Source organism: Moschus berezovskii, chromosome 5 (assembly GCF_049115385.1).
Source record: "Moschus berezovskii isolate FMDL1 chromosome 5, NW_MosBer_1.0, whole genome shotgun sequence".
NCBI lineage: Eukaryota > Metazoa > Chordata > Mammalia > Artiodactyla > Moschidae > Moschus > Moschus berezovskii.
Window position 1 is genome coordinate 33,777,913 of NC_142464.1, and position 14,142 is coordinate 33,792,054.

The 14,142-nt window shown below is 36.9% G+C and overlaps 1 protein-coding gene across 1 annotated transcript in view; it reads left to right on the plus strand.

The window, feature by feature from the left end:
* Positions 1-14,142, plus strand: part of STPG2 (sperm tail PG-rich repeat containing 2) — a 376,150-nt gene that overhangs the window by 22,843 nt on the left and 339,165 nt on the right. Inside the window, exons 2-3 of the mRNA XM_055434603.2 lie at positions 1,420-1,532; positions 9,573-9,734. Of these exons, the coding sequence (XP_055290578.2) occupies positions 1,420-1,532; positions 9,573-9,734 (275 nt within the window). The remainder of the gene's footprint in view (positions 1-1,419; positions 1,533-9,572; positions 9,735-14,142) is intronic.

A 14,142-nucleotide genomic window follows, 5' to 3' on the forward strand; every position in this document is an offset into this window, starting at 1 on the left:
CTGAACTGAATCAGCCTTTCAGCAGACTAAATCTGTCTAATAAGTTCATTTACTGAGTATGTCAGTAATGTTAGTAATCTTAATCTTGTATCTTGTGTGCAGGAAATACTGAGTGCCAAACATGTTCCCATGCAAGGAAATGAAGCTGAAAATGTCAGTCATGTCTGACTCTCTGAAACATTATATTAATTACTTGCTGTAAGGTCACTTCCTGACCTGCATACAGGTTTCTCAAGAGGCAGGTCAGGTGGTCTGGTATTCCCATCTCTTTCAGAATTTTCCCCAGTTTATTGTGATCCACACAGTCAAAGGCTTTGGCATAGTCAATGAAGCAGAAATAGATGTTTTTCTGGAACTCTCTTGCTTTCTCCATGATTCAGCGGATGTTGGCAATTTGATCTCTGGTGCCTCTGCCTTTTCTAAAACCTGCTTGAACATCTGGAAGTTCACGATTCACATATTGCTGAAGCCTACCTTGGAGAATTTTGGGCATGAATTTAATTGGAAGGACTGATGCTAAAGCTGAAACTGCAATACTTTGGCCACCTCATTCGATGAGTTGACTCACTGGAAAAGAGTCTGATGCTGGGAGGGATTGGGGGTAGGAGGAGATGGGGAAGACAGAGAATGAGATGGCTGGATGGCATCACCGACTCTATGGACATGAGTTTGAGTGAACTCCAGGAGTTGGTAATGGACAGGGAGGCCTGGCGTGCTGTGATTCATGGGGTCGCAAAGAGTCGGACACGACTGAGCGACTGAACTGAACTGAACTGAAGGTCACTTTAAATTATTTCTGTCTAGGCTCTCTCTACAAATTCATATATGCTATTTGGTATAATTAACAAAAATGAAAGTGTTAGTTGCTCAGTCGTGTCCAACTCTGTAGCCTGCCAGGCTCCTCTGTCCATGGCATTTTCCAGGCAAGAATACTGGAGTAGGTTGCCATTTCCTTTTCCAGGGTGTCTTCTCGACTCAGGGATTGAACTCAGGTCTCTCGCATTGTAGGCAGACTCTTAACTATCTGAACCATCAGGGAAGTTATATAGTTAATAGGTTTCTGCAATATATGAAACTGTGATCTTCTGAGGATGAAAATATTTTATCAGTTAAATAGAACTTCCATTTTCATTCCAACCAAATATGCTTAGAAGAAAAAAAGCTTTTGTTTTCTTTAGGTATTTTTTCTTTTGTTTAGTAAGTTTAATTCTATAGGTTCTTAATTTAATATATATTAATATTAGTTCCACTCTTACATAGAATTTTTAAAATGCAACAACTTCTGTGGTTAGACATTAGTTCTGATAATATATAGTCTCAGCAATTGATGTACCAAATGATTTTATATATTTTGAGTGCTTTTTCTCTGAAATCATTAGAATCCTGTTTTATCTGGCAATGATATGATTTTGCTTATAGGTGGCTATGCACCATTCCTGTCTTTGACTGCCAGGGAAAGTACTTTTACTGTCGTCTCTAACACTGAGAAAGATGTTCCAGGTCCAGGACACTATAATGTTTCAGAAAAGCAGGTAAATTTACAGCAGTCATTATAATTGTCTGAGTTAATAAAAATCATGCTTTCTTCCTCTAATAGACTAATGTGTCACTTGCCATATTATATTTTCTCTTCATATCATTTTCTTTCGCCTTTCAATCTGTATTTTGCAATAGAATAATAGAAAAAGAAGTATGTTCAATGGTAATTGTCTGGTGGGTGTTTGTCATTAGTCTATATAGCCTGTAGGACAAAAGCATTGTCCTTGAGATTCCTGAGTGGGAGAATAGGGCTACTGAATTTATTAAGGCCCATGAAAGTTGTACAGATGGTCAAGATGTGTAGAATAAGAATGGCAGAAGGGCGCAGGAATTGGATTGTGCACTGTACTCTAAACCTTTAGCTATGACCATTGTCTCCTATTTCTATACCGTCTTAAGAGTCTGTGACCAGAAAATCTTCAGTGGTTCATTTATGTTCAGAAGCAATGTTTTAATTACAGTATTTTAATAATCATTGACATCAAGGTTTACCCTTTTCACATACATTTTGCAGTCATAGTAAGTCCCACCTGACTCAAGCAGACCTATTTCTCCCCTGCTGAGGGCCCAGATCCAATCACTGATGCATTACTTTTTGTATTCGTTCCGTTCCGTCGCTCAGTCGTGTCTGACTCTATGCGACCCCGTGGACTGTAGCCTACCAGGCTTCTCCGTCCATAGGATTCTCCAGGCAAGAATACTGGAGTGGTTTACCATTTCCTTCTCCAGGGGATCTTCCCGACCCAAGGATCGAACCCGGGTCTCCCGCACTGGAGGCAGACACTTTAACCTCTGAGCCACCAGGGAAGCCCACTTTTTTTAGACTTCTGAATTATTAATAGCAATGTTTTCTACCAGTTATGGGGTTTTGGTTGCAAGCAATCAAATGGATTTTTAGGACAGATACTAGGTTTTTAATACATTTATAGATAAGGTACTTGGTTGGCTCATGGACTTGAAGGAAGAATTGTTCAAACAGGTCTTAAAGAAGGATAAAATTAAAGTGAAAGCTTCTCAGTCTTATCTGACTCTTTGTGACCCCATGGACTGTAGCTTGCCAGGCTCCTCTGTCCATGGAATTCTCTAGGCCAGAATACTGGAGTGGGTAGCCGTTCCCTTCTCCAGGGGATCTTCCCCACCCAGTGATTGAACCCAGGCCTCCCACATTGCAGGCAGATTCTACCAGTTGAGCCACCAGGGAAGCAGTAAAGAAGGATAGGACTAAGACAATTCCAGGTATTTCAGTAGTAAGAACTTCTGCATTATTCAGTGGCAAACTTCTGTTAGATAATGTAGTTCCATAACTTCCTTCCACTTTTTATTTTTTTTAATGTCTAACAACACTAAAGAATAAAATTCTCAGTAGGGAAAGTCTGGTCTGGTTTTATTATGGATTCACAACTGTGATTCCTGGGTCAGGGGTTCCTGTGTTTGGAAGTTCCTTTTAAAACACAAAATACAGTAGGTTTGATTGTCCCAATTGTGATAAATATGCTATTTTGAGCAAATAATAGAAGGGAAGCTGGACAGATAAAAGCAATAGATTTCCATTACGTTTCATGCTTTGATTGCCTAGTTCTCCTCTCTCTCATGCACATGACATATACACACTTCTTCCTATATATGTAATTTTAAAAGTTCAGTTATTTTATGTATATTTTAATTAGTATTTTGCTACTACCTTTAAAGATGGTATTACAGTGTCACTGTTAAATGAATCCTGGATCTTTAGATTAAGACTACTTCTTGTTCTTGACATTCGTGTTTCGTTATTCTGCAGTTTATAGATTTGATGGTAAATATAACATGAGCTTTTATAAAGAAGTGGTTAGGAGTGTGGGCTCTGGAGCTAGACTACCTAGACTCAAAATTTGTCTCTGCTTACTAGCTGTGAGACTTAATCTTAACCACTTAGTCTCTTCAGGCCTTTGTTTCTTCATCTATTCAGTAGCGGCAGTAATTTGGTAGGCTTTTTTTCCTAAGGATTAAATATATTAATAAGCATTTAGAATAGTACCTTAAAGTACTGAAAGTTGGCCTTCAGTAAATTTTAACCATTATTAGTATTGCCATTTTACAATAGAAAGGGGAAAGAAATAGAGGGAAAAAAAAAAGTGACATATGAAGCAAGGAAATATAGGTAAGGACCTATTCTGTTTCTGTAACTGAACAAAAGGCTATAGCATAAGATTTTTACGTTACTCATTCCATGTCCCTTTAACACGAACTTTATCTGGTGAAGTTCTAAGTCTAGTGAGATGAATAGACTCTTCAGATCTAAGGTGTCTGAGTTCTTGGTTCTTTAGGCTTGCTTTTTGTCCTTTAAATAAACTTGCTCTTAGCATTTTCACCGGCAGTTAGAAGACTCTGCAGGGTGTTCCCATCTTCCATCCTACCATACTCCTGGTACTCATTAGTCCTGTTTTTCTGTCCTAGACAGGACAGAAAATTAATTTCCCTAGTCAATACACAAACCTCCTTATTTTGTTTTCTACTTGGTAGAAAAGAACATTGAATGATCACTTGGTGGTTTCAACTTTCAGTTCAGGGGAACATGTATTGCTTTTCCATGAAATCTTAAAATTTCTAGAAAGCTAGAGCCTAGAGCACAAAAAGCAAAACATTAAATAGTGGGAGATTAGATGCAGTCATTAGAAGTGTCACTCCTGCTTCCACTCCCTGGCTTACAGACTAGACCAGCACGGATCTGTGGGCTTGCTAGTTCTGACAGTATTTCCCTCATTAAGCCTGATATGTAATTCTAGTATTCAAAGAGGGAAATACAGTAAAAATACATAATATATAGGTTTCAAACTTGTCAAATGTGATAGTTATCAGGATGTTGGAGTGTTACTTTAATACTGATTTTAGTCAATTCTCTTGTAAAATAATATAAAGTCCAATTTAAGTAGAATTTTATTTTATTCCCAATTGGGTACATTTCTTAGATTTCAAGAGTAAGAAATAAGGAAGTGTGCTTTTTTGTGAAATGGATGATCTAAGAATAAGTTCTCATATTCTCTACTTTTCTCCTTAAAACTACAAACAAATGCCTGGAAAATATTGATCTCCTTGCTTTAAAAAATGATTTATTACTTATTTACACAGTTGAGTTTTGGAGTTTTAAGTTAAATTCTTGTAGAACTTTTAGAAGTTCAAGAAGTGTGAATTTATCATACTATTTGAAAAATAAAAGTCATTTCATTTTAAACAACAATAGGAAACATGTTTGTAATGTGACATAGGTTACATGTTACATAGGTTACATGTAAATAATATATTAGAGAGTAAAGGGGTAATCGTACTGTAAATTAATGCACATGTTTGGTAACATTTTTATACTTTTGTTTTGGAAGCATAGATTGAAATGTTACTTTCTATGGGCAGTTAGTAAATATAATTTGAAGACTTCAAATGAAATGTTAAAAAACCCAAAATGTGGGTTGTATTTATGAGGGCCTGCCTCCACTGCTAAATGTAGCAGTAGAATACTTGTAGAATACTTGAAGCTTTTATGAAAGCAGAAGATTTAGGAGTTGAAATTGTTTCCCCTATTTGGTCTTCTCTGTTTCTCTCTTCCTCTTACGGTCATTTCACTTTGGCGATGGTTGTGACCAGTATTCTAAAGTTGGAGGTGGGGCATAATTTTTGTCTTTATAACTCTTGGCCAGTTATAGGCAAAGCAGTTTCCTTTAGCATATCTGAAGTATGTTAATTTTTTCCAAGAGGAAAAGAAGAGTAGAAAAGAATATAAAGGAAATTTGCTTTGTAGAAAAGAACGCAAAGAAAATTAAGAAAATAAAAGAAGCAGAAGAAGCAAATTTACAAAGTGCAAACTTCTGATCCTTTGATAATTAACCTAAGTCACATACTTTGTTTTGTTCATATCCTATTTCCTAGGATGATTCCATTCCAAAAATTCAGTACAAATTTCACTATTTTCTGGCTGTCTTGTAGTATCAGACATGTTTCTGCAAGGTAGATACCATTTCGTTCCTTCCTACATGAGAATGGCCCTGGAGAAGGAACTGGCAACCCACTCCAATATTCTTGCCTGGAGAATCACACGTACAGAGGAGTGTGGTGGTGTAGAGTCTGTGGGGCTGCAAAGAGTTGAACATGATTGAGTGACTAACACACACACACACACACACACACAGAAGAATGGTTCTAGATATGGGGATCCATTTCCTGTGCCTATATAGTTTATGTGTTATTTTTCATTAACTAGGCCTAGGAATAGATGTCCAAATCTAGGTTTTATTTTTGATTGAAGAGATATACCTCATTAGAGCTGAATAATAGGCTATCATATGTGATACAGTGCATGGGTTCACACTTTAAATGAGACTCTGCCTCCTATAGTGTTGAGAGATTGCTGACAATAAAATAATTCATCAAATAACCATAGCACATAGATAAAGCACAGTTCTCAAGAAAGACTGAGACCACTTTCTCACAGGTGTTTATATAAAATGTATTATTACTTGGTAATATGATTTTGACTCAGTTATCTGACATATGGAAGTTCTCTTTGTAAACTCTTGCAAAATTTGTAGAATTTGTAGTTATGAATAATATGAAACATATCCTGGTTAACTTGTATGCAGTTAAAAAAATCAGATAAGATCTATCTAAATTTTTGTTGAAGTACTCAATATAAATTCAAATTCAGTTTGAAATGTCAGATCTTAGAGTCGATACTAATGGCTGTCAAAGAATGAAAATTTGGAGATCTTCTCTTCACATGATTTTATTTTTTAATTTTTTAAATTTTTTACAAAATCATTAATGTCTACCATTATAGATCCAAATTCTTTAAACATAGGAATTGTGATCTTATTAAATCAGTAATCAAGTAGTGAACTGAGTATCTAAGAATAATTTGACTCACTTTTTTTTCCCAAAAGAACTCTTTCGTGTATTTCTTAAACTCTGAATAAAGCCTAATAAGATGCAAACTAGAGATAGGCTCAGTCAATAGTGATTGTGAGCAACTGACGTGAACATATCATGTGAAAAAGTCTGTTGGTAAATTAAAAACTTAAAACAACATATCTGATCAATCAAATAACAACTATTAATATGAATCATCTTTGAAATGACTGAACTGTGACTGTTTATTGAAACTAGTATGATGGAATTTTATTTGAATTAGCTGGCTTTTAGTCAGTTGATAACTTTCTGATTCTAGGGAATCCAGAAATGTGACATGGAGAGTCACGGAAGATTCCTTACAGGACTCTCCCTGCAATAAACAGTGTTTACAACTAATCTGAGCATAAAACCAAGCTGTTGCCAGTAAAACTGCATAAACATCCCTGGAAATGACCAAAGTGTTATTCATGAAGATAATTAATCCTAAACAAGATTGGAAGGCTTTCTTCCCCCCTGCAGTATGAGCATTTAATCTCATTTCAGAGGTATAAATTCTCCAGAGACCTATAAACAAATATGCACTCTTTATTCTTGCTCTGTAGCTTTGGAGATTCCTTTATCTTTGATTTCTGTTTTAAAACTGAGTGTTGCATTCTTTTTGAGTGTTCAAAGTACAGCAAATTTTGGTTTGAGTTTGGCATTAAAACTGACAGCTGTATTGTCATCCTTTCTTATTACTGTCTCTCATTAGAGAACTGTCTTCAGTCAAGAGCCTTAACTTTTCTCAGGCTGAGTTTTAAACTATTAATGTTCTTATTAATATGTAATATTTATCAAATAGATATTGATTTAAAAGTGTTTCCTTTGATTCATGTTTTTCCTGTCCAATTTAGTGTAATATAAAAGGAGGCCAAAGTCTACAAAACCGGGAAAAGCGTTTTGAGAAGTTTATTTCAGATGGTCCAGGGCCAGCAAGCTATGATCGATCTTATCCTGGAACACTGGCTGTCGTGAACAGGAAAACTCTGGAGGCTAAAGGGCATCCTCAGTCAGTATGTTGCTATTTTGATTTCTGTTCCTAATGACTTTTTTTAATAGTTAAAATAATGTAGAAATGGTATAATGTTTTATGTGATAAGTACATTTAAAAAACTTTATGGTAAAAATTATCTGGTTTACTAGTATCCATAGTATAGTTCATAATTAAATGAATACTCTTGTTTACAAATTTTAGTTTTTTACCTGTATTAACATTTGACTTCATTTTTGCTTTTGATAAAAGTATAATCTCTTCCAGTGTCTGAGGTGAACAGAAAGTAAAGGAGATTTTAAAAGTTGCCATAGTGATTTACATCTGTATATAGAGGAAACTGTGTGTTAAGTACTGTTAATAATATAGTGAAAATTGAAACATGACTCCTGAAATAAATAAGCTTAAAATTTAGGTGAGAGAGATATATATAGATCAATAATAATGTAAGATGAAATATGACAGATGCTAAGTGAATGATCATGTGATTGAGTGCCATAGGAATTTAAAGGAAGACTGATGCATTATGGGAAAGCATAGTTTGGAGATGGTTTATAGCAGAGGTTTGTTTTGAAGCAATAGGATTGCAATATCCTCTCCAGAGGATCAGTATATTCTTAATAAGTAAATTTTTAGATGACTAAATCATTTAAATGCCAGTATTTTATCTGATATACAAGGTATGCGTGTGTGTTAGTCGTTAAGTCTTGTTTAACTCTTAGTGACCCCGTGGGCTGTAGCCTGCCAGGCTCCTCTGTCCATAGAATTCTCCAGGCAAGAATACTGAATGGGCTGCTATTCCCTTCTCCATGGGATCTTCCCGATGCAGGGATCGAACACAGGTCTCCTGCATTGCAGGTGAATTCTTTACCATCTGAGCCACCAGAGAAGCCCTATGTTTATACTAATATTTCTAATACATGTTACTCCTTCTTGTTTTTATTTAAATTATAAAATATTTTACATTAAAGGAAATTCTGAAAAAACAGATAATCACCTGAAAACTTCTGACTCTTAACACTGATAATTCTGTTAATTTTTTTAGTGTTAAACTGTATATGTATATGACTTTATTATAGTACTTTAGTCACTAAGTCGTGTTCAACTCTTTTGTGGCCCCATGAACTGTATGTAGCCCTCCAGGTTCCTCTGTTCATGGGATTTTCCAGGCAGGAATATTGGAGAGAGTTGCCATTTCCTTCTGCAGGGGATCTTCCTCACCCAGGGATTGAACCCCTATCTCCTGCATTGGCAAGTGCGTTCTTTATCACTGAGCCATCTGGGAAGCCATATGACTTTATACACGGACATATAATATTACATAATTTAAATAGCTATAGCTGGGAGGGATTGGGGGTGGGAGGAGACGGGGACGACAGAGAATGAGGTGGCTGGATGGCATCACCGACTCAATGGACATGACTTTGAGTGAACTCCGGGAGTTGGTGATGGACAGGGAGGTCTGGTGTGCTGTGATTCATGGGGTTGCAAAGAGTCGGACACGACTGAGTGACTGAACTGAACTGAACTGAGTCAAACATTTAATTTTAATTTATATTTTTGATTTCCATTTAACGTTATATCAGATATTTTCCTTGCTACATAGTCTGCAAAATTAGGATTTTTATACAGGGCACTGGTAAAATGAAGATAAATCAGGAGCTGGGAAGGAATGAAGCCAGGAAATGTTACAGCAAAATGTAAAGTTTGTTTTGGCCTGGCAGATACTATGATTGCATGGCACAAGTCCACTTGGAATTGCTGATTGTTGATGTGACTGTAGGAATGAATGCTCATTTTTGAAATCACTAATACTTGCTTTACTAAGTAAGATAAAAAACTGAGCCAAGTGAGAGAGATTCCTTACCTCTAATAGTGGCTTAAACAGTAGATTGGTTTGTATTATGCTTTATGTTGCTATTTAATAATAGTTTGATTAAATTTTGGTTTATATGATGAAGTAAGACTTGAATTCACTCTTTTAAATTACTTTTACAAACATTTTTGATTTATATTATAAAACTCATGAAGTCAGTATTTAACAGTTGTCTTTTATAAATTTTGATATTTTATTATTCATTCCTTCTCTTGTCTTTGAGTAAGTAGTATAATTTTTTTTTAACAGAAAATGTCAAGGGCACTTACAGTTTCCAGAAGTGTTTATGTTCCTTCAATTCCCTTTGGACGGTCATATGGTTATGATATTAATGAGGATGACAGTATCATAAAGCAGTTACCACCTGCCAGTGACAGCACACTGGGTCCAGCATACTATACACCTCAGATTGTGAGTATAATGCATTTCCCGCTGACAGTTGGAAGACCAATTATGATTTTGCATGTTTTAGTTAATGTAACACTAACTGCATAACAAATAGACCCCCAAATCTCACTGGCTTAATGCAGCAGAAATTCTTTTTTTTTCTCATTCATATGGGCATTTCTTATTGATAAGAGACTTTCTTCCATGTACAGATTCAGGAACACAGGCTTATTCCATTCACGTTACTGTCATTTCCAAAGGTCTTGGTGTCATATGTATCCATCCTGAACAAGGGAAAGAGGACAGAGAACTGCTAGTGGGTTTTTTATTAGGCTAGGCCTGGGAGTTCAGGGCACACTGAACTTTATATTATGTTTATATACCTCCTAATATAAAGGTATAATATAAACTGCCAAGGAGTCTGGGAAATACAGTCTAACTGTATTCCAGGAAAGGAGGAAATAGGTTGAACTTACTAAAAGTCTTCTGCTGCATTGTATAAGCATATGCAATACATAGATATTCTTTTCCTGAATTTGAAAGGGAAAAAGCATTTTATTTATAAAATAATTTGTTTTTTAAAAATATTTATTTGTCTGTACCATGTTGTGGCATGTGGGATCTTTATTTGTGTCATGTGGGATCTAGTTACCTGACCTGAGTTATCGTCCTGAGGTCCCCTACATTGGGACTGTGGAGTCTTAGCCACTAGACCACCAGGGAAGTCCTATGACAGAATTTGAATCTAATAAGCATTATTTATTTCATAAGTGATCATTAAAAAAGATAAGGAGTCTCTGATTTAAAATATCAAACATAATATAGCAGATCCATCTTATCCAGGTTTTAAATTTCAAATGAGCAAAAACTTCATTCAGTCAGTTGAAATGTATGAGTTATCCATGAATATAGATATGTCTGGTTTTACTTCATTACAAGACTGAAGCACATTGTGCTTTGAATCTGTTATATTTTTATACTTTTATGGGATCTGGAAGAAGTAATCCTAGTGAGGAAAATGGCAAATCTAGGGTAGAGTTAAGGAGAGGCTGAAGAGACATCTTGGGCAAAGAAAAGTTATACTCAGAATTTGGCTTAGCTTTTATTCTCACTACTCTCTAATGTTTGAACATGTCTCCACTTTTGGGTATAGACTTAAGCACCTTATGAAACCATTTGATTTTTGCTAACAGGTATACTGGGGCATTTTGAATTGTTAAGTTTTTATTCCTAAAGTATTTTTATTTTAATTTATATAATTGTACATTGACTAGTAAAAACATAACAGATAACCATGTACCCACCATCACATATAACACATAATAAAATTTTATTACACTTGAATTAGCTATATTTTAAAATGTGTGCTTGGTTGCTCAGTTGTGTCCAACTGTTTATGACCCCATGGACTGTAGCCCACCAGATTCCTCTGTCCATGGGGATTCTCCAGGCCAAGAATATTGGAGTGGGTTGCCATGCCATCCTCCAGGGGATCTTCCCAAACCAGGGATGGAACCCAGATCTCCCCCACTGTAGGTGGATTCTTTACTGACTGAGCCACCAGGGAAGCCCATATTTTTAAAAAAATATATTATTACAATTATTACCCTGCCCAAGTTCCCTCCCTCCTTTTGTCTCCCTTTACAAAAGTAAACAGTGAATCTTTTAGTTCAGTTCCTCAGTCATGTCCGACTCTTTGCAACCTCATGGACTGCAGTACACCAGGCCTCCCTGTCCATCACCAACTCCTGGAGCTTACTAAACTCACATCCATCGAGTCAGTGATGCCATCCAACCATCTCATCCTTTGTCATCCCCTTTTCCTGCCACCTTTAATCATTCCCAGCATCAGGGTCTTTTCAAATAAAAAGTTTAGTTCTTCGCATCAGGTAGCCAAAGTATTAGCGTTTCAGCTTCAGCATCAGCCCTTTCAATGAATATTCAGGACTGATTTCCTTTAGGATGGACTGGTTGGATCTCCTTGCAGTACAAGGGACTCTCAAGAGTCTTCTCCAACACCACAGTTCAAAAGCATCAATTCTTCAGTGCCCAGCTTTCTTTATAGTCCAACTTTCACATCCATACATGACTACTGGAAAAACCAAAACTTTGACTAGATGGACCTTTGTTGGTAAAGTAATGTCTCTGCTTTTTAATATGCTGTCTAAGTTGGTCATAACTTTTCTTCCAAGGCGGAAGTGGCTTTTAATTTCATGGCTGCAGTTACCATCTGCAGTGATTTTGGAGCCCAAGAAAATAAAGTTTGTCACTGTTTCCATTGTTTCCCCATCTATTTGCCATGAAGTGATGGGACCGGATGCCATGATCTTAGTTTTCTGAATGTTGAGCTTTAAGCCAAGTTTTTCACTCTCCTCTTTCACTTTCATCAAGAGGCTTTTTAGTTCCTCTTCACTTTCTGCCATAAGGTTGGTGTCATCTGCATATCTGAGGTTATTGGTATTTCTCCTGGCAATCTTGATTCAAGCTTGTGCTTCTTCCAGCCCAGCATTCCTCATGATGTACTCTGCATATAAGTTAAATAAGCAGGATGACAATATACAGCCTTGACGTACTCCTTTTCCTGTTTGGAACCAGTCTGTTGTTCCATGTACAGTTCTAACTGTTGTTTCTTGACCCGCATGCAGATTTATCAGAGGCAGGTCAGGTGGTCTGGTATTCCCATCTCTTGAAGAATTTTCCACAGTTTATTGTGATCCACACAGTCAAAGGCTTAGGCATTGTTAATAAAGCAGAAGTAGATGTTTTTGTGGAACTCTCTTGCTTTTTCCATGATCCAGCGGATGTTGGCAATTTGATCTCTGGTTCTTCGGCCTTTTCTAAAACCAGCTTAAACATCTGGAATTTCACAGTTCACGTACTGCTGAAGCCTGGCTTGGAGAATTTTGAGCATGACTTTACTAGCGTGTGAGATGAGTGCCATTGTGTGGTAGTTTGAGCATCTTTGGCATTGCCTTTCTTTGGGATTGTAATGAAAACTGATCTTTTCCAGTGGCCACAGTTGAGTTTTCCAAATTTACTGGCATATTGAGTGTAGCACTTTCACAGCATCATTTTTTAGAATTTGAAATAGCTCCACTGGAATTCCATCACCTCCACTAGCTTTGTTCGTAGTGATGCCTCCTAAGGCCCACTTGACTTCCCATTCCAGGATGGTTAGCTCTAGGTGAGTGATTACACCATCATGGTTATGTAGGTCATGAAGATCTTTTTTGTACAGTTCATCTGTGTATTCTTGCCATTTCTTCTTAATATCATCTGCTTCTGTTAGGTCCATACCATTTCTGTCCTTTATCGAGCCCATCTTTGTGTGAAATGTTCCCTTGGTATCTTTAATTTTCTTGAAGAGATCTCTAGTCTTTCCCATTTATTGTTTTCCTCTATTTCTTTGCATTAGTCATGAGGAAGGCTTTCTTATCTCTCCTTGCTATTCTTTGGAACTCTGCATTCAAATGGGTATATCTTTCCTTTTCTCCTTTGCCTTTCACTTTCCTTCTTTTCACAGCTATTTGTAAGGTCTCCTCAGATAACCATTTTGCCTTTTTGCTTTTCTTTTTCTTGGGGATGGTCTTGATCACTGCTTCCTGTACAATCACCAACCTCTGTTCATAGTTCTTCAGGCACTCTGTCTATCAGCTCTAATCTCTTGAATCTATTTGTCACTTCCACTGTATAATTGTAAAGGATTTTATTTAGGTCATGCTTGAATGGTGGCTCAGATGGTAAAACATCTGCTTCCAGTGCAGGAGACCCGGGTTTGATCCCCGGGTGGGAAGATCCCCTGGAGAAGGAAATGGCAACCCACTCCAGTACTCTTGCCTGGAAAATTCCATGGATGGAGGAGCCTTGTAGGCTACAGTCCATGGGGTCGCAAAGAGTCGGACACAACTGAGCGACTTCATTTTGAATGGTCTAGTGATTTTCCCTACTATCTTCAATTTAAGTCTGAATTTGGTGATAGGAGTTCATGATCTGAGCCACAGTCAGCTGCTGGACTTGTTTTTGCTGACTGTAGAGCGCTTCTCCATCTTTGGTTGCAAAGAATACAATCTATCTCATTTTAGTATTTACCATCTGATGATATCCATGTGTAGAGTGTTCTTTTGTGTTGTTCAAAGTGGGTGTTTGCTATGACCAGTGTGTTCTCTTGGCACAACGCTATTAGCCTTGCCCTGCTTCATTCTATACTCCAAGGCCAAACTTGCCTGTTACTCCAGGTTTATTGACTTCCTACTTTTGCATTGCAGTCCCGTATAATGAAAAGGACATCTTTTTTGGGTGTTAATTCTAGAAGGTCTTGTAGGTCTTCAGAGGAACACTCAACTTCAACTTCTTAAGCATTAGTGATTGGGTCATAGACTTGGATTACTGTGCTATTGAATGGTTTGCATTGGAAACGAACAGAGATTTTTCT